Raw genomic sequence first — 21897 nt, forward strand, 5'->3', positions numbered from 1 at the left:
TTATGTTCTCCTATCCAGTCTCCGTCCCGGTAATGACGATGGCTTTGAGCTGCAGGGATGGGAGTTTTGTTTTCCCCACTGAGAGGAAGAAAGATGGTTTGATGCAGTGTTCAGCACTGTCTGATGCTTGTCCTGGAGCTTCCACTAAAGCTTCCCTGCATTATTACCTCAGGATCCCTCAGGAGAACATGGCTGATGAATTGTTATAGCCTCTCACTCCATACTAACTTATGCTACAAGATAGATCCTGACACAATACCTGAGAGCGAATGAGGTTGAGGGAAAGAATATTTGTAATGTTGTTGATCATTTGGTGTAGGGCTGAACGAAAAATTTAAATAAATTTGAAATAGCGATATGATGTAGTGTGATTATCAAACCGCAATGGCTGCGATCTAATTAAATAAATAAATAGTCTGCACACACGTGAGACTAATGAATGCGTTAAATGTACTCTACAGTAGATTCACTTATTTCACATTTGTGTAATTCCAAATATGCTTGGTAAAAGTTACTATGCAAATCTAAAGTAACCTCATAACATCAGTTTTTGGGAATGAGAGCATTTCACTGCCTTAAAAGGCCATTATCAACTCAGCTACAAACAAAAAATGTCAGCCTAGTCTCATCATATTTATGTGAGCATTGCATCGTTTCTGCAAAACTGAAATTATGTGCTTCATAACACGTTTGGCTGCACTTTCAAGTGAAATGTCCAGCAGGAGGCACCAAAACAGGGCAAAATGAGGTTGTAATCAGATGTGGTTTTTAAGGTGAATTTTAGATGGAGGTTTAATAAGTAAAATGTACCTCCCTAACCTAAAACTTTACTCTAAACTTAGCCAATAGTGTCTGAAAAGAGAAGTGAGAGTTTAACAAAACAGATATCATTACCACTAACCTTAACCAATAGAGTTTTAAAACGCAGAAGCGAAATAAAAAGCTCATTTTCTGAAGCAACCATGTCATGTCATTTCGCTTCTATGACTCTGTTGTGTCAGGTGTCCGCTTGAGTTCTTGGCTGGTTTTGAACTGCAGTCCTCTGAGTCCAAAGTCCAATGCTCTATAAAGTGAGCTACTGTAGAAGCAAATCACTTTGGAATGAATGCTTATATGTGGGTGGGTCTGTAATACAAGCGTTATGCATCATTTATCAAAAGATGTGTTGGAGTAAAAGTGCGTTGATATTATAACATAGCAGGGTCTGAGTAATAGAGAGAAAAATAAGTGTTTATAAAGTCTTAATCAGCCATTGTCAAGTCATGATTTGAGTGAAAATTAATACACACAGTTGTTGCAGTGCCCCTAGTGTTCATTTCACCTGAAAACTGCAGGGAGTTGTACTAGGAGACACGTAAAACAAGTTTTGCAAAAATGTACATAGAGTCACGTTTTCAGTAAGACCAGGTTGAAAAATGTCTTCCTGTACAGCCAAAATAAAGGCCCACATAACAATGCTGCATGCAGGTTAACATAAAATTGGTACTGTTTTAAGATAATAGTAGTAGTAGTAGTAGTTGTCATTGTTAATATTATACAAAAATATATTTCCATTATTTCTTAACTTAAAAATTACTTATTATTGGGTTTTAAAAAAATAATGATGAAAAGTGGACTGAGAACATATTACAAAGTCGAGAAAAACAGGCACACTGTAAACAGATACAATGTGAAGATGATGTGAATCTGTTTTTCCCATCCTTGTTTCACATTATTTTTTATTTATTTAGTCTGTTTTTTTTTAAGAGGACTCAAGTGTGAACCCCCTTTTTTTTTTTTTTTTTTTTTTTTTTTTTTTTTTACAATATTTCTATTGGCAGTAGAGCATGTTTGCCCATGGCTTAATTTAGCTTAAAAGGAAACATTAACATTAACTTACATTAACATTTTTACAGTAAAACCATTGTCTTTATTCAGTTTAGATTTATAGGGACAGTGCACATCAATAAAAATTTCTGTAAATGTGCCAGTTTAGCTATTACAGCTAATTTTCAACTGTAGTCCTTGGGCAGGTATTGCATTTAAAAATCAGAAATAAAAAGGGCTTTATTCTATTAAAAAGCAGAAATAAAAAGGGATGTAATTCTTAAAAAGTGAAAATAGACATCATAAAACAAAATCATACATACATACACAAATTGCAGTATCTTAAAAGCATATTTGATTGGGGCCTGTGTAGCTCAGCGAGTATTGATGCTGACTACCAACCCTGGAGTCGCAAATTCGAATCCAGGACATGCTGAGTGACATGGGGTAACCTCCTTGTGGTTGCGATTAGTGGTTCTCACTCTCAATGGGGCGCGTGGTAAGTTGTGCGTGGATCGTGGAGAGTAGCATGAGCCTCCACATGTGGAGTCTTCGCGGTGTCATGCACAACGAGCCATGTGATAAGATGCACGGATTGACTGTCTCAGAAGCGGAGGCAACTGATACTTGTCCTCCGCCACCCGGATTGAGGTGAGTAACCGCGGCATCACGAGGACCTACTAAGTAGTGGGAATTGGGCATTCCAAATTGGGAGAAAAAGGGGATAAAAAATAAATAAATGTATTCGCAATTGATGACAATTATGGAGTATTATCACACTATTTTTTATTTATTTTTAACCATGATTTTAAAGTGCATGTGAATGAGCGATTGGTTTTACAAGCCCTTATGTGAGTGGCAAAATATTCCAGGTCCGACTTGCTCTCACAGCAAAACTGGACTGTCCAAAAGATGATCTTTGTATAGGTACTTCACAGTCCCCTCTAACAATGGATCTGGTGGATCTACCTGTTATCCATTGTTTAATAAAATCTGTAAGAGGAGGAGGAGCTAACCCATGCAAGATTTTATATACAAGACAAGAATCTGTTAATATAGTTAAATTAACCCAGCTCAATAGATTTTGATTTTGAATAGATTGACAGTGATGATATCTATTTGGCTTCATGTCCAGCACCTTGAGAGCCTGATGATATACTGATTGTACAGATTTAAGAGTTATATATGAGACTGGGCCAAGCATTAAAATACAATGTTGCTGCTTTTGTAGTCTGTCTTTCTCTCTCTCTCTCTCTCTCTCTCTCTCTCTCTCTCTCTCTCTCTCTATATATATATATATATATATATATATATAGATATGTTTTTTACCAAGAGACAAACCAGTGCTTTTAAACCAAATGTTTTTTTCTTGGGAGAAAAGTTGAAAGTAGTTTATATATCATTTATATATATATATATATATATATATATATATATATATATATATATATATATATATATATGTATATATAAATAACGTCCTGGTTACTTGCGTAACCTCCGTTCCCTGATGGAGAGAACGAGATGTTGTGTCAGTGTAGTGACACTAGGGGTCACTCTTGGGAGCCCGAGACACCTCTGGTCTTTGATAAAAGGCCAATGAAAATTGGCGAGTGGTATTTGCATATCACTCCCCCGGACAATCAGGTATAAAAGGAGCTGGTATGCAACCACTCATTCAGGTTTTGTGCTGAGGAGCCGAGACAAGGTCCCGGCCATTTCAGCGGGTAATTCAGCGTTGTGGCAGGAGGGACACAAAATCTCGTTCCCTCCATCAGGGAACAGAGGTTACGCAAGTAACCAGGATGTTCCCTATCTGTCACTCACTCGACGTTGTGTCAATGTAGTGACACTAGGGGTCCCTATATGAAACGCCGCAACTGGCTGAACTGTGTTACGTGAACTGGCGGTGTGTGATGGGCAGAACACTGTGTGCCTCGTAGCCAGTGCACCAGGCCGTCACGTAACCTCCCCCAACACTGTTATGAATGTCGAACGGCCATTTGGGGACAAGTCGACTACCCAAAAGATAGAGACGGGCTAGCCCAGTCGTGGCCTCTTATCCCCTTTTTTTTCCTCTCCCCCAAAAAAGGGAATTAATCAACTGGGGCCGCCAGGTCTAGTCAGGGGGGTGTCCCTCACAAGGGAAAGACACCGCAGAGACCACACCCCGCCCAGAAAGAGAGGGGGGTATTTAAGTGGAAATACGTCACATTGACTTGCCGAGTTTTGTCGGATATATGCCATGTGGAGAAGTCCCATGGTAGGTCCTACCCTACAGAGGAGGAGTTACTACAAGCATGGTGACTGGGGCAGAGGGGCCTCTGCCCAAGGAAGACGCAGTTTACCAACAGGGAAACGAATTAGCGGAAGATATATGTTGCATGGGGTTACCTACGGTGAAGCACCACATGTGGAGCACCTACCCCAGTACAGGGCTTAGTTAGCATGTGTACTGAGCTGGCAGCGAGTTTCTCCACAAACTTGTCTGCCACAGGGCTCGGAGGAAATCAACCAGGGAACACAGTTTGTGAACACTACTGGGAGTCAACGGCGCATGTCTTCAGCTCAGGGGAGGTGAAAGGCGCTATGCGCAAGCGATACACACGGCCAGCTGTCCTGGACTTACTTGCTTGTGCGTGCCAATACACGGGACGAAAACGGTTGCACCCGGAGATTGTAGAACCTCGCAAAGATGTTGGGTGTTGCCCAGCCCGCTGCTCTGCAAATATCTGTTAGAGAGGCACCACTGGTCAAGGCCCAGGAGGCTGCTACACCCCTGGTAGAATGGGCTTGTAGCCCTACCGGGGGCGGCATGTCCTGGGCGTGAGATGCCATAGTTATGGCGTCAATGAGCCAGTGGGTGATCCTCTGCTTGTAGACAGCGCTTCCTTTACGCTGTCCACCAAAGCAGACAAAGAGCTGCACAGAGACTCTAAAGCTCTGCGTGCGATCCAAATAGATGCGTAAAGTGCGCACCGGACACAGCAACGTCAGGGCTGGGTCTGCCTCCTCCTGGGGCAGCACTTGCAGGTTCACCACCTGGTCCCTAAAAGGGGTCGTGGGAACCTTGGGCACATAGCCCGGTCGGGGTCTCAGGATCAGGTGAGAGTAGCCTGGACCGAACTCCAGGCATGTTTCACTGACAGAGAATGCTTGCAGGTCTCCTACCCTCTTGATGGAAGTGAGCGCAGCCAGGAGGGCAGTTTTCAAAGAGAGTGCCTTAAGCTCGGCTGACTGCAAGGGCTCAAAGGGGGCACTCTGTAGACCCTGAAGAACTACAGAGAGGTCCCATGAGGGAACGAGGTGTGGTCTGAAGGGATTCAACCTCCTGGCATCTCTCAGGAACCTGATGATCAGGTCGTGCTTCCCTAAGGACTTACCGTCCACTGTGTCATGGTGTGCTGCTATAGCAGCAACGTACACCTTCAAGGTGGAAGGGCACAACCGCCCTTCCAACCTCTTCTGCAGGAAGGAAAGCACCGATCCGACTACGCATCTCTGGGGTCTTCGCGTCGGGAAGAACACCACTTAGCGAACAGACACCACTTAAAGGCATACAGGCGCCTTGTAGAGGGGGCCCTAGCCTGAGTGATCGTGTCTACCACCGTGGGTGGTAGACCGCTTAAGTCTTCCTTGTCCCGTCCAGGGGCCAGACATAGAGATTCCAGAGGTCTGGCCGCGGGTGCCAGATAGTGCCCCATCCCTGAGAAAGAAGGTCCTTCTATACCGAGAGGTGCCTTGGTCAGGGTGTACCAGAGTGGGCAGTGGGAGGATTCATGGGAGGTGAACAGGTCTACCTGTGCCTGCCCGAGTCGACTCCAAATCAGCTGGACTACACAAGGGTGGAGTCTCCACTCTCCTCTGAGGGTAACCTGACATGACAGTGCTTCCACTGCAGTGTTGAGGTCGCCCAGGATGTGAGTGGCTCGCAGCTACTTGAGGTGCTGCTGACTCCAAAGGAGGAGACAGCGGGCGAGTTGTGACATACAATGGGAGAGCAGACCGCCTTGATGGTTGACATATGCTACCGTTGCCGTGTTGTCTGTCCGAACTAACACATGCTTGCCCTGGATCAACGGCCGAAACCTCCGCAGGGCGAGCAGAATTCCCAGCAACTCAAGGCAGTTGATGTGCCAACGCAGCCGCGGGCCTGTCCATAATCTGGCGGCTGTGTGCCCATTGAATATAGCGCCCCAGCCCGTTTTGGAGACGTCTGTCGTAACCACAACGCGCCTGGAGACCTGCTCTAGGGGAACGCCTGCCCATAGAAATGTGAGGTCGTTCCAAGGGCTGAAGAGGTGGTGACAGATCGGCATGATGGCCACGCGATGTGTCCCATGGCGCCATGCCCATCTCGGGACTCGAGTCTGAATCCAGTGCTGAAGCGGTCTCATAAGCATCAACCCAAGCGGAGTGGCCACCGCTGAGGATGCCATATGCCCCAGGAGCCTCTGAAAGAGTTTCAGTGGAACCGCTGTTTTCTGTCTGAACGCCTTCAAACAGGTCAGCACTAACTGTGCGCGCTTGTTAGTGAGGCGCTTCGTCAACGAGAATGAGTCCAACTCCAAACTGAGAAAAGAGATGCTCTGAACCGGGAGGAGCTTGCTCTTTTCCCAGTTGACCCGAAGCCCTAGTCGGCTGAGGTGCGAGAGCACCAGGTCCCTGTGTGAACACAACACATCCCGAGATTGAGCTAGGATTAGCCAATCGTCGATGCGAATGCCCACTTCCCATAGCGGGGAAGACGCGAGGGGACAAGGACAGACCGAAAGGGAGGACCTTGTACTGATATGCCCGACCCTCGAATGCAAACTGCAGGAAGGGTCTGTGTCGAGGTAGAATCGAGACGTGGAAATACGCGTGCTTCAGGTCTACCGCCATGAACCAATCTTGATGCTGGACGCTCGCTAGAATGCTTCTTTGCATCAATATCTTGAACAGGAGTCTGTGTAAAGCCCGGTTCAGTACTCGCAGGTCCAATATTGGCCACAACCCACCACCTTTTTTCGGGTGCAGTGAGACCACCGCTGGAGCGCCAAACCTGCCAAAATGGAGTGGTGGATGGTGGTCATGATGACGGCCATGCACACTGGGTATGTGACCCAGGGAACAAGGAAACCGCTCTTGCTGAACTCTTGGGTACCGCAGCCACTTGGCATGTGGTGCAGTTAAATGCAAAGTTAACAAAAGATTCTTCTCCCGGCCCTCCCCTGGGGGATGGAGTGGTCTGCTTACCAGCTCCAGAGCAGCGGGTTTCGTCGTCCCTGGGTTGCCCATCTCAGGGGCGCTTCAAAGCCTTTCGCGGGTTCTTGGCGGCCATGCGGTGGGCTCCACGCCAGGGCCGGGCCGCAGGGGCGGGCTGCGGTGGAGCAGGTGCAGTCACCGCAGGGGGACGCCCTTGGCGACGAGCAGACGGGGTGCTGGATCTTGAGCCGCGCCGGGGCACGGTGTGCCAGATAACCTCCATCTGCTGCTTCACCACTGAGAACTGCTGGGCAAAGTCCTCGATGGTGTCACCGGACTGGCCAACCTGGGAAATGGGGGTGCCAAGGAACTGTGCCTCGTCGGTCTCTCCCATCTCGACCATGTTGAGCCAAAGGTGGCGCTCCTGGACCACCAAGGTGGACATCGCCTGCCCGAGAGACCGCGCCGTGACCTTCGTCGCCCAGAGAGCGAGGTTGGTCGCCAAGCGCATCTCCTGCATCAATCCCGGGATGGATCTACCCTTGTGCAGTTCCTTTAGCGCCTTGGCTTGGTGGACATGCAGGAGTGCCATGGTGTGCATGGCGGAGGCAGCTTGTCCAGCGGCACCGTAGGCTTTGGCTGTCAGGGATGACGTAAGCCTACAGGCCTTGGATGGGAGCTTTGGGTGCCCGCGCCAGGTGGCGGCGCTCTGCGGGCATAGGTGCACCGCGAACGCCTTATCCACCAGGGGGATTGCCGAATAGCCCTTGGCCGCCCCACCATCGAGGGTATTGAGGGCGGGGAAGCTGAAAGATCAGGACCAGGCAATAAAATGTGCCCCCCACGACCTTGTCAGCTCTTCATGCACTTCCGGGAAGAAAGGACGGGCTGTGAGCGGCACCACGAGCCCAGGAACCAATCATTGAGCCGCGAGGGTTCAGGGGAGAGTGGAGGGTTCCACTCTAGCCCAACGCTCGCGGCTGCCCGGGAAAGCATGTCATCATCTCCGCGTTAGCCTGTGACTGGGTGACCGGACCCGAAGGGTGGAGCCCAGCTGAGGCTTCCACATCCGACTGGACAAGCCCGCTCTCCGATGCTGCACTCGAGAGCTCATCACCTCCAAATAAGAGGTCAAACTCGCCGTGAGACGAGCTGGCGGACTCATCCGGAAGCCCGATCGGGGCAGACGAGCGTGCTGGGGAATGGCAGGTCCGTGGGGGGATACCCGGCGGAGGTGGTCCCACTGGGGTCCCCAAATCGCCCCCAGTGCTAGCCGCGCTGCCCTCATACCCGTGGGTAGAAGGACCGAGGCAGTGAGCCTCTGGGGTGGCTTGCTTTCTTACGAAGGTAAGCCGCGACCGCATCGTTGCCATGGACATGTTCTTGCAATGAGTACATGACCCATCCATGAATGCTGTCTCTGTGTGAGCAGTGCCGAGACACGAAAGACCATGATCGTGGCCGTCAGAGGGCGAGAGATAACAAGCGCAACCAGGAATAACACACAAACGGAAAGGCGTCTTTAAAAAGATGCATCTTTAAAAAGACGTTCGTGTGTGCCGCTCTTTTAGAGAAATATACTCTTTTAGAGAAATATACTCTTTTATTTCTGCTGAAGCACCCGGGGCGTTCTCTGCAGTGCACCAGTGCAGGGAGGGGAGAAGCCGCTGAAATGCACCGTCAGATCCAGCAGAGGTGAATGAACAGCCGTGGGAATTCAGCTCAGTGAGCATCGACCGTTCGGCTCCGAAGAGAAAATCTGAATGAGTGGTTGCATACCAGCTCCTTTTATACCCGTATGTCCTGGGGTGTGGTATGCAAATTCCACTCGTCAATTTTCACTGGCCTTTTATCAAAGACCAGAGGTGTCTCAGGCTCCCAAGGGTGACCCCTAGTGTCACTACATCGACACAACATCGAGTGAGTGATAGATAGGGAACCTGTCTTCAACTGCAATGTGATGCTTGCATAGTGTGTGACTGGAAACTTAGTGTAGGTGTTTCACTAGATTGAAACCACTTTTTTAAGTGCAGCTCTTCAAATAGATATTTGTGTGCTGCCTATATTTGGATTGCTTTTCTAAATGTAAATAATAATAATAATAATAATTTAAAGTCTAAAGTATTTTTTAGAGATGTTTTATTTAATTATTGCCACCTTTTCTATTTTATAATTTATTTTTGTTTGTGTATATATATATATATATATATATATATATATATATATATATATATTATTTATACATTACATTTTACGTATAATGTAGTTAGTTTTAGCCATTTGACATCATATTACTGATTACAACCTCACCTTTGATTTCTGTGATCATTAAGAATAGGCAGAATGGGTTTCAAAAGGGTTACAGTGTTGCCTCAGCTATCCTGGCCCCATTTTCCACTGTGGCCTCCTAATAATCCCCCATGTATGAATAACTGAATAGCGTCTTCTCCCCCATGACTGATGAATGGTAAGGCTATATGTAACAGTTAAAGGTCAGGCAAAGAGGAGGCGGCAACCGGCTGAACAGTCAACATAAACTTTAGTGATATAAATGAACTTAAAACAACATAAAACATAAGGACACAGACACACATGCAACGTGACCGCGTGCGTCTCTCTTTCCAACCGGCATCTCCGGCTGCCCCTTATCTTGCTCTCCCACTGATCAGCTGATTCAACACCGGCTGTGCTCCATCACGGCCCAGCCACACCCTCCTCCACGTCACAGTATACTCGCACACATTAAGTGCTGCAGTACACAGGTGGGTTCAACACATTGATGAAATTTGTTTAATGTACAATGCTTTAGGTATTTAGAATATAAAAGTGCTAATGCAGTTAATTCTCACTTATCCAATCAAAAGTGAAATAAGAGAAAAAGGAGTATGAGCACCTCTTTAATCAAGAAGTGTTTCTCAAAATTCAAAATCTAATCTAGATGAAAACCTCTGAATGTGAAAGCTTAACCAACCCCCCTTTTGCAAAGTGTTGAAACCTCACATGAGTAGTTTTTTTTTTTTTTCAAAGGTGCACTAAAGACATGAATAGTACTTTTGACAAATATGAGTGTATGTTTATGCATACTCGCAGGAGATGAAGAAGTCATTTCAGTGGTCTAGATATGCTATTTTTTTCTAAATAAGGGTGATTCCCCCTAATGTTGACTTCCATGTTTAGATCACAGATCCAGCAGAATACTGCTTACTTTATCTTGGTAAGACCCCTATTTTTGATATGTTCAAATGCAGAATAAATACTGTATATCATTGATGACAAATATGAACAGGCTATTGCTGCAGTGACTTTGGTGAGTGAAACATTTTTACTGTTGTGAGATGCTGCATCCTCACCAATGTCCAGATAAAACCCAAGACCACCAATTCATCAGTGGTTCAGGAAAGCAAATAAAAGCCAGTGAAATATAAACAAAAATCCCCAAAAACCTTTCAAAAATGTATATTCTGAAAACTTAAAACAGTCTGAATTCTTGTTAAGATTTACTTCCATTTTTTTTTTTTTTTTTTTTTTAAATTCAATACTGGAGCTGAATGATTTTCATGAAATTCGGTTTCATTAATGTTTCTGGAACTCCAGCATTCTTTCACTGATGCAGATGGATCACAAAAAAAAAAAAAAAAAAAAAAAATGCAATATTTGCCTTTGAGCTGTTGTTATGACGATCAGTATGCGTCTTGTTTTATCTCAGTGTGCGTAATTAATTGCATAATTAATTGGGTGCGTAATTAATTGCGATTTTTAAAAGTCTGTGTGTAAATCATGTTTTGTACAATTGACCAAAATGACATGCCTCAGAAAAACTAAAGAGAGATAACAAAGACAGCAAAGTTGCTACATAAAATAAATGTGAATGGGTAACTGGTTTTATTTCATTTTTTCCAAGAAATTTATACAGTTTATTTGTATGCATTTTTAATGTACAGTATACAGCTGTTGAGATCTGAAGCAATCTAATTATTTGACAAGCTACTAAGGGTAGTGAAAGCAATAAGAAGAGTTTTACAAACATTGCTCATTTTTTCGTCTTCAAAATTACTAAAAAGGTCCCTAACAGAAAAGTTAAGTAACTGGAATTGTTAAGTGTGTTCAGAATCGGAACCGTCTTGGTTACTAGTGTAATGTAACCTCTGTTCCCTGATGGAGGGAACGAGACGTTGTGTCGATGTAGTGACACTAGGGGTTCGCTCTTGAGAGACCCAATCACCTTTGCTTTATTCAGAAAAGGCCAAAGAAAATTGCCGAGTGGAATTTGCATGCCACTCTCCGCCCCGGACATACTGGTATAAAAGGAGATGGCGTGCACCACTCATTTAGAGTTGTGTTGAGGAGCCGAGAGAGAGTCCCGGCCATGTCAGCGGTCAGTTCAGTGCCGCGGCAGGAGGGACACAATGTCTTGTTCCCTCCATCAGAGAACAGAGGTTACACCAGTAACTAAGACATTCCCTGTCTGTCATTCACTCAACGCTGTGTCGATGTAGTGACACTAGTGGTTCCTATATGAAATGGCACAGGCGCTGAACCGTGTCGCAAGGTACAGAGGAGTGGACACGTGCAGGCTGCTGCGAGCCTCGCAGCAAGTGTTCGACATCGTCGTGACCTTCCAGCGAGTTAGGTAAGGCGTCTCCCGGGTCCCAGTAAGGGTGGGAGGAGGCACTTACCAGAGAAAAGGCAGATAGGACCACAGAGAGATCCTAAGATGGAATCAGGTGTGGTCTAGGGAGATTCAATCTCCTTGCACCTTTGAGGAACCTGGTGATAAGGTTGTGCTGTCGAGAGGGTCTCCCATCCAGTGTATCATGATATGCTGCAATAGCAACCACATACACCTTCAGGGTACAGGGAGACAGCCATCTCTCCAGTCCCTCTTGTAGAAAGGACAACACAGATCCGACTGCACATCTCCGTGAAGAGACACCACTTCAGAGCATACAGCTGCCTCATGGAGGGGGCTCTGGCCTGAATGATCATGTATACCACCGCTGGCGGAAGGCCTGCTAGGTCCTCCGCGTCCCGTTCAGGAGCCAGACGTGGAGATTCCAGAGTGAGTTTGAAGGTCCTGCCTCAGGGGAATGCGCCAGGGAGGGGCTACTGCCAGGTGCATCAGGTCTGAAAACCAAGACCGGTTGGGCCAGTATGGTGCAACCATCAGGACTTTTTGCCCGTCCTCCCTGACTTTGCACAACATCTGTGCAATGAGGCTCACTGGGGGAAATGTGACTTAAGCAGCCCCCGAGGCCAGCTGTGCACCAAGGCATCTGTGCGAAGGGGAGCCTCGGACAGGGAGTACCAAAGGGGGCAGTGAGAGGACTCTCGGGAGGTGAACAGGTCCATCTGTGCCTCTCCGTATCTCTCCCAAATCAGCTGGACTGTGCAGGGGTGGAGTCTCCACTCTCCGCGGAGCGTTACCTGCTGTGAGAGCATGTCCGCTACATGGTTGAGGACGCCCAGGAGGTGAGTGGCTCGCAGAGACTTCAACATCTGCTGACTCCAAAGGAGGAGGCAGTGGGCGAGTTGCGACATGCGACGTGAGCGTACCCCGCCTTGGCAGTTCAGGTATGCCACAGTCACTGTGTTGTCCATCCGGATCAACATGTGCTTGCCCTGAATCAATGGCTGAAGCCTCCGCAGGGCCAGTGATACTGACAGCAACTCCAGGCAGTTGATGTGCCATTGCAGGCGGGGTCCTGTCCAGAGCCCCGATACTGCCTGCCTGTTGCACACAGCGCCCCAGCCTGAGTTTGAGGCATCTGTCGTGACCACAACGCATCTCGAGACCTGCTCTAAGGGAACCCCTGTCCATAGAAACGCCAGGTCTGACCAAGGACTGAAAGTTTGATGGCACCGAGCAGACATTCTCGGTGTCACACATCTCCACAAGGTTGAGCCACTGGTGCTGCTCTTGGACCACCAAGGTTGACATCGTCCGGCCCAGGCTGCGCGCCGTGACTTTCGTCGCCCGTAGAGCGAGGTCGGTCGCGGTACGCAGTGTACGAGCAGAGAAAGGTGCCTTCCATGACTTTGCGTGCTCCTCGTGCACTTCCGGGAAGAAGGGCACTGGGGCGGGGCGCGACCGTGAGTCATGCTCCGAGCCCAGAAACCAATCATCTAGCCGTGAACGCTCAGGGCATGGCGGAGGGTTCAACTCCAGCCCGATGTTCGCGGCCGCTCGGGCAAGCATGGCTGCCAACTCAGCGTCTGCCTCATCCTGAGCTCTACCGCCCAAGTGTAGGAGCTCAGAAGATTTGTCCACTTCCGAAAGCAGAAGCCTACTCTCCGATGCTACAACCGATAACTCATCCTCGTCGTGAGCCCTGAACGAGATAATAAATACGCCCTGAGGCGTGAACCCAACTGGGCAGAACGAGCATGCTGCCGGTGGAAACGCTCCCATATCCATATCCAGATCGCCCGCGGTGCTCACCGATGCAGCCGCCTGAGTTTCAATGCAGGACGGACCGGGTCGGGAAGCAGCCGCAGTGGCTCTCTGCTTCACAAAGAAGGAAGAGAGCCATGACCACAATGTTCTCATGGGCATGTTCTCGCAGTGAGAACATGACCCCTCCATGAAAGCTGCCTCGGCGTGCTGGTGACCCAAGCACTCCTGACAGATCTCATGGCCATCCGGTGGGGAGAGATAACGGCCGCACCCAGTAGCACAAAGGTGTAAAGACATCTTTACAAATACACCAATCGTTTGTGCAAGCTCTTTTAGAGAAAATATACTCTTTTGGAATATACTCTTTTAACACCTATGGACTCAGCCGCCGAAGCGCCCAGGGGAAGCATAACACTCGACCATGTGAGGGTGACTGCTGATATGTGCTGTAAATTCCAGCAGCAAGGAGTAAGGTGACGGGACGATCACACACACACATGTGCTCGGCTCTGAAAAACAAGTCTGAATGAGTGGTGCACACCATCTTCTTTTATACCCGTATGTCCAGGCAGAGAATGGCATGCAAATTCCACTCACCAATTTTCATTGGCCTTTTCTGAATAAAGCAAAGGTGATTGGGGCTCTCAAGAGCAAACTCCTAGTGTCACTACATCGATACAATGTCAAGTGAGTGACAGACAGGGAACAGAATCTTAAAATGTCTTACAATCAATTGAGCTTGGAGGAAGCTCAATTGAAGCAGTTTTAGGGTCAGAGTCAACTTCAGTTTTGTAGTTTCAACAGCTTTATATTCAGATAAAGTAGTACTCTGTGAAATCACTAGCTTCAGTGTGGTGTTTGATTTTCCAATAGAGCCCCTCGGAGGAAGCATTTTCACCTCTACAGCCACCCCCTCTTTTTGTGAAACTGAACCACTCTCCTGCATTAGTTTTTGTCCTTGATGTAAGGATTAACTCTCCTCCAGTTCCATTAAAAGGCAGCCCTGCCCCCTCTGGCCTCATAGTTATGTTTTCCTGTGCAGAGTATAGACAAGTAAGTTAGGTGAAAAAATGCAATATCCTAAAACCTTGCTTTGTAATTTCAGGCCATGACCTCCTTTAGCAGTGGGATCTTTACTTGGTCACTTCGATTATAAACTACAGCCCTGGTTCAATTTTGAACTTCTTGTCAGGTCCACCCAGAATACATCAGAATACGGAGATTTTTAATTACTGTTTTGTTTGTTTGGTGCTTCTCCTGTGTTTGCCAGAAATCACTTTTTGTTTTGGAATAAAGAATGGTCGTATTCAATATAAGCTTGGAAATGTTGTTTTTGTAAAATGAAGTTAAATCATACCAATTTTCCTCTTCTTTTCTCACAGCTCAGCCAAATCTACCCAAAATCCACGAGGGATGGTGGGCTTACAAAGAAGTTGTTCAGGGGAGCTTTGTTCCAGGTAATACTTTGACATCTTTTATCAAGTGTGATCAGTGCATGTAATCAGTGCACAGTGTGATTAGTGCACAATTAGGGGTGTTTCTTATGCTTATGTTGCTGGACAATACATTATGGAAAATATATTCGATTTTATTACAGAGAAATTATTGCTATGCCATGCAAAATCACATTTTGTTAGCGGTTGATGTAATAAGTCCCACTAAATAACATGCATCCCTAAAAATTTTAGTTTCCATAACTTCATTACCCAGTGCATAACAGCATGACTGCAAATACCTTAACAAATTTTTTTATTTTTCAGCATTAATAAATAGCCTGTGTACTTTTGGTAGCGAATACTTAAAGGAATGTTTCACCCAAAAATTTAAGCTCTGTCATTATGTACTCACCCTCATGTCATTCCAAACCCATATGGCTTTCTGTCTTCTGCAGAACACAAAGATATATATATATATATATATATATATATATATATATATATATATATATATATATATATATATACTGTATATATACCAATCAGCCACAACATTAAAACCACCTGCCTAATATTGTGTAGGTCCCCTCTGTGCCACCAAAACAGTGCCAACCTGGATCTCAGAATAGCATTCTGAGATGCTATTCTTCTCACCACAGTTGTACAGAGTGGTTATCTGAGTTACCGTAGACTTTGTCAGTTTGAACCAATCTTGCCATTCTCTGTTGACCGCTTTCATCAACAAGGCGTTTTCATTGCTCACTGGATGTTTTTTGTTTCTGGCACCATTCGGAGTAAATTGTAGAGACTGTTTTGTGTGAAAATCCAAGGAGATCAGCTGATTAGATAATCACATGGATGATTGTTTGTGCCAGATGGGCTTGTTTGAGTATTTCTGTAACTGCTGGTCTCCTGGGATTTTCACACACAACAATCTCTAAAATGTACTCAGAATGGTGCCAAAAACAAAAAACATCCAGTGAGCGGCAGTTCAGTGGAAGGAAATGCCTTGTTGATGAGAGAGGTCAATAGAGAATGGCTAGACTGGTTCAAACTGACTATGAAAAGTCTATGGTGACTCAGATAACCGCTCGGTATAATTGTGGTGAGAAGAATAGTATCTCAGAATGCTGTTCTGAGATGTGGGTTGGCGCTATTTTGGTGGGGGGGACCTACACAACATTAGGCAGGTGGTTTTAATGTTGTGGCTGATTGGTGTGTGTGTGTGTGTGTGTATATATATATATATATATATATATATATATATATATATATATATATATATATATATAGATAGATAGATAGATAGATAGATAGATAGATAGAGATATAGATATATAAATAAAGATCACTGATTTTTATACAAGAGCAGTTGATAGTGCCTCACTTTCATGCTTAAAAAAGGTACCCAAAAGCATCATAAAAGTAGTCCACTGGACTTGTGTGTCATATTCCAATTCTTCTGAAGGCATGCAACCACTTTGTATGATGAACATACTGTAATTTAAGTCATTATTTACTATCAAATCAAATCAATTGTTTATAAACACTGTAAATCATAGATGGCAACATGAAAATAACATCTAACCTTAATGGTTCTTGCATATCTCCAATGAGATTTGATGTTAGTGACGTTTTGCCATATTTGTTTATTAAATTTTTTATTTTAGAGTGAAGAACAACTTAAATTATGGTCTGTTCATCATACAAAGTGAGCATATGCCTTCAAAAGACATGGAATGTTACGCACGTGTCGGATGGACTACTTTTATGACACTTTTTGGTGCTTTTTTTAAGCTTTAAAGTGAGGCACTATCCACTGCTGTTGTATGAATCAGTGATCGTGACTTTCTTTAAAATATATCTTTTTGTGGCAAAGTCAAATGTGTTTAGAATGACATGAGGGTGAGTAAATAATGAAGTAATTATTGTTTTTGGGTTAACAATTCCTTTATTTTTATGGTCACACCTTTTTCTTATCAGAAAAGAAGACTTGATATTTTATAAGTTCTCCCATGATAGGCACTTCAGAATTAAAGCAATTTTTTAAATTAAAAAATTGAGCATGTTGAAACATGTGTAAGGTCCAAGTTACCTTTTTTTATTTATTTTTTTATGACTGTCCTTGTAGCTGTTCATTAGGCTTATAACTCTAGATGTTCACAAGCTCATGTAACTTCTTAAGAATTAGTCCAATTTTTATATGGAATTCTGATCCTTGAGTACAAATGAAGCTTTAATGTTCTGTGATGCTAATGAAGATGTTATGACTTCAGTTAAAGAAAGTGAGAATGATAGCTTGATAACTTTCAAAGTCCTGCCCTTCAGAGGTTATATAACAGCTGCAGATGGGATGATTCTTTCTATCTATCCTTTTCAATTAAAGGTAAAAGATTAAAAACGTTTTGCACACAAACATGAATATCACTTTTGACAAATATGATAAACATAATATATTGTACACTTACATGAGATGAAGCATCCAGTCATGTCAGTGACCTAGAAAAAAAGCAGTTTTATTCTGCATGGCACGGTAACAACAATAACAATAATAAGGTTACTTTATATAGCGTGTTCCCTATCTGTCACTCACTCGACATTGTGTCGATGTAGTGACACTAGGGGTCACTCTTGGGAGCCCGAGACACCTCTGGTCTTTGATAAAAGGTCAGTGAAAATTGGCGAGTGGTATTTGCATGCCACTCCCCCGGACATACGGGTATAAAAGGAGCTGGTATGCAACCACTCATTCAGATTTTCTCTTCGGAGCCAAACGGTCATGCTCATTGAGCTGAATACTACTGTTCACTCACCTCTGCTGGATCTGATGGCACATTTCAGCGGCTTCTCCCTTCTCTGCACTGGTGCACTGCAGAGAATGCCCCTGGGCGCTTCGGCAGAAAAACTAGAGAGTATATTTTCTGAAAGAGCTTTTTCCCCTCTAAAAGAGTATATATTTCTCTAAAAGAGCGGCACACACGGAACGTCTTTTTAAACACGCATCTTTTTAAAGATGCCTTTCCAATTGTGTGTTATTCCTGGTTGCAGTCGTTATCTCTCAACTTCGGATGGTCATGATCGCTGTCTTTCGTGTCTGGGCGCGACCCACATGGAGGCAGCGTTTGTGGATGGTTCATGTTCTCACTGCGAGAACATGACCATGGCAACATTGCGGTCACGGCTTGCTTTCGTAAGCCGCGTAAGCTCCCCGCCTCAGTCCTTCTACCTACGGGTATGAGGCCAGCGCGGCTAGCACTGGGGGCGATTTGGGGACCCCAATGGGATAGTCTCCGCTGGGTATCCCCCCGCGGACCTCCCATTCCCCAGCACGCTCTTCTGCCCCAATCGGGCTTCCGGATGAGTTCGCCGGCTCGTCTGGCTTCTTGTTCGGAGCCCGCAAAGATGATGAGCTCTCGAGCGCAGCATCGGAGAGCAGGCTTGTCCAGTCGGACGCAGAAGCCTCAGCTGGGCTTCCCCCTTCGAGGACGATTGCCCAGTCACAGGCCGACACCTCTCAGCATTCTTTCAACTCCTGAGGTAGGGACATATACACAAATAAAAACAAAAACATGATTTTCAAATAAAGCTCTAACCTTCAAAAGTCTGCCCTTTATAATCTCTTCAACATCATAAGAAACTAGTTTGAAGTTTTTAGAAAATAAAACAGCAACACCTCCACTGACAGCAGTGTAGTGACTTAAAATAGAGATGCCGTCCCATTCTCTTGCCCAATCTGCAGCGTTCTTTAAATCACAGAGTTTCTTGAAGGAAAACAATATCTATTTTTTTCTGTTTAAGTATTTCATATAACATTACTCTTTTTCTCATGTCTCTTGCCCCATTTACATTCACTGAAGCAACACTAACTTCACCCATAAGGAATAAAAATCATAACAGTAAAAACAAACCACTGATTATCATTCATTTAACATTTTTCACCACCATCATTGCTCATTTCAGTATTGAGTTTTCTCACTAGTTTCTTTAACCTGTAAATTTCTTCAAAAAACCTTCAGCCATCAGACATCTTGACTTTTCAATGAATTGTTTAATGTCAGGAAAATATTCGCTCACTCGTACCCCTCTTCTGTTTTTTGTTGCTTTGAGAAACAGTTTTATATCTTCCACTTCATAATTGCGACTCACGCATTCACTCTGTGAAAGAGAGAGGCTAGAATCTGATTCACTGTCACTCTCTGTGTCACCCTGGTCCTTACATTCAACTACATCTGTTTTCTTTATAGGTCTCAACTCACAATTATTGTCACTTTTCTTTCGTTTTAAAGGTACTTTAAAGAGTGTATGTTCTGCTTCTATGTCAGATACACTCCGAACAGTTGATTTTTCGATCTGACAAGATAAGTCCGTTATCAAAATACCCAGTGGACTCCACATCATCTGCCTTATTGTTAAACGACCCCTTCTTTTCAATTATCTCAGAATAAACCTGATTTACCCCTTGCAGCTCTGATGTAATCGGCTCAGGCTCAGTTCGCTCTGCCGCGATCGCGTCTGGCTCTGTACTGTTTAACATAGGTTGATTTGTCGCGGGTGGAACAGTTGCATCATTTATAATATGCTCCATTGCTGGTTTTTCACTTTTATCAGGGCAATCACGCACTAGATGTCCCATTATATTGCAACCGAAACATTTAATTTTCCCTGTTGTCGCAAAAACAACATAGTCGAAGTCATCGATACTAAATTTGAACATAAGGTCTAGCTCAGTGTCATCTTTCACAATCATGTAGGCAAATCTCCTAAAAGAAACTACGTGTTTTAACAAAGGAGATCCGCAACCAATCTGTATTTTTTAATCGGAGATACCAACTTGCCGTAACGGGAAAGAGATTGTGTTAATAACTGATCACTGATAAACAGTGGAACATTAGATAATGTCACTTTTTTGGATGGCATTGATAAAGGAAGAACAGGCGTAAACAAACCGTCAATGATGATCCCTCGCTCAGCTAGCTCATTTGCTTTGTCTGTATTACTTAGAAATATGACATTAGCATTATTCATTTTTGAAGCTGACAAAATGCACCCATGGCCCACAGCTTCTCCTATAGCCAAACAACAATCCTCTACACTCACCGCAGACTCCACTTTCACTGCATGACGTCACATGAGTGTACTCAAAACCTTCGAATCCGGGGCCACCATGCCTCCCCAAATATAGGTAGCACACGGCCCGGATCAACACACAAAATGAAAAAGAAACTATTCCTAGTAACTAAAACAAGACAAACAAGAAAAAGAAAAGAAGAGAAGATAGATAAAAAAGTTGAGGGTGAAAATACTATTTCTAGGCACAGCAGCCACGAAATTACACTCACACTCAATCAAACGCTCAGAACTCACCACACGTTCTCCACACTCACTCAGCAAATGCTCACGCATGTGCACGAGAGAGAGAGAGAGAGAGAGAGAGAGAGAGAGAAAATGTAGACTAAGAGGAACAAAATAAAAGATAATCAGTTTATCAAACTCTAGTGTTTACGAAAAGTCTTTTTTTTTTCTTTATGCAGAATGTTCAAATTCAGTATAAGCTTGGACATTTTGTTTATGTAAAATTAAAATTAAGTTAAACATAGAAAGTAAAATTTTCAAAATAAATACATTTTCACTGTTTTCCCCCTCACAGCTCTGCCAAATACACCCAAATTGTGTGAATTGTAAATGTTGATTTTGTGAACTTTTAGGAGAACACTAACCTCAAAGGTAACAGACATGGAACAAAAGCCACAAAACTCAATTTCAGATATTTTTAGAAGAATCATACTTTGATGCAATTGTTTTGTGTCACAGTGATTAGATTCAGATTGACATAAATATGGTGATAATTTTTTTTTTTTTTTTTTTTTAAATAAATAAACAGTAAAAATGCCTTAGTGCCACATTTCAACTTTACTCAGAGACAGTATCTGCAGTCAGTTTACATATATCACTATTTGCTCTCTCTCTCTTACTGTGTCTTACTCTCTATAAGCTATAAACCTCTTTATGGAGTAGTGGTGTGATCAGGGTCTCTTGGGGTCAACAAAAGGGAATTACCATACATAACATGAACAAGTTAGACGTTAAAGCTCGTAGTTAATGATATCTTATTTATGATTGTTGATTTATGTGCACTTTGATCCTTTTTAGAGGATTACACTTTTCATGTTATAAGGGAGAGTGAAAGAAAGCTTATAAAAGAAAGAAGCTGTAGTGTTTTAAACCTGCGTTTCTGAGTCAGAGTCACATCCTGTAGAATATCACGCTGGGCTTAAATCACACCATCTTGAGCCGCTGAGAGGGGTGTCGGATTGGCAGTCTGGTTCCTGCTTATTCACCAGTGCTGTTGGAAGGACCTCAATGTGAGGAAGAGGCAGCTGTATTGTGGTGATTGTTTAATGCTCTGTTCCCAGCAAGCCAGAGTTGCTTTTATGTTCGAGCTCCACAGTTCCTGTCTCTGAAAAGCTGTACTGTATGTTGCATCAATTCTAGGTAGTCTGTGCCTGAGGGGCTGGATAGAATGGATGGTGCCCCCTGGCCACTGCTGGCTGATGAGCTGGAAGATGTTGAACTCTTGACTGTGTTCTTAACGTGGTGTTAAATATTGCACACAGTAGCCTATTTTTGCAGAGGAGAGTGATGTGAAAGTATATCACTAGAATTCTTCCTTTCTCAGAGTGGACGTGTGAAGCTAGTTTTTAAATCCCAAATCATAAGTATAGTTGCAATAGTAACAGTGATACTTGCCTTATAGCAAGCACCACTAATTAATATTTACAAGGTATGCTTTTTTTTAGGAAGCTGACAATGATTTTCATTGTTGACATCTGGCCTTTTGCTGACAGTATGCGTGTTACACAGGGCTGTTATCTTTGATGCTGTCTGTGTATTGCATGTATATCTGTCTATATCTAATGTTCTAGAGTCACTCAAACCTTCTATTTAAGCTATGGTTAAGCTACACCAAAATCAATGAATGATACTAATAGGCAGGCACTTCCCGCATGTCAAGCAGTTACAAGTGGTTTTAAGATTGACAGCCACTGGTCGAAATGTAATTAAGGACAGAGAAAA

General features: G+C 44.2%; 1 protein-coding gene across 1 annotated transcript in view; it reads left to right on the top strand.

Annotated features, from left to right (window-relative positions):
• Positions 1-21897, top strand: part of LOC127422826 (carbonic anhydrase-related protein 10-like) — a 315862-nt gene that overhangs the window by 29428 nt on the left and 264537 nt on the right. The window contains exon 2 of the mRNA XM_051666617.1: positions 14770-14844. Within this exon, the coding sequence (XP_051522577.1) occupies positions 14770-14844 (75 nt within the window). The remainder of the gene's footprint in view (positions 1-14769; positions 14845-21897) is intronic.

Source organism: Myxocyprinus asiaticus, chromosome 32, assembly GCF_019703515.2.
Source record: "Myxocyprinus asiaticus isolate MX2 ecotype Aquarium Trade chromosome 32, UBuf_Myxa_2, whole genome shotgun sequence".
NCBI classification, from domain to species: Eukaryota; Metazoa; Chordata; class Actinopteri; order Cypriniformes; family Catostomidae; genus Myxocyprinus; species Myxocyprinus asiaticus.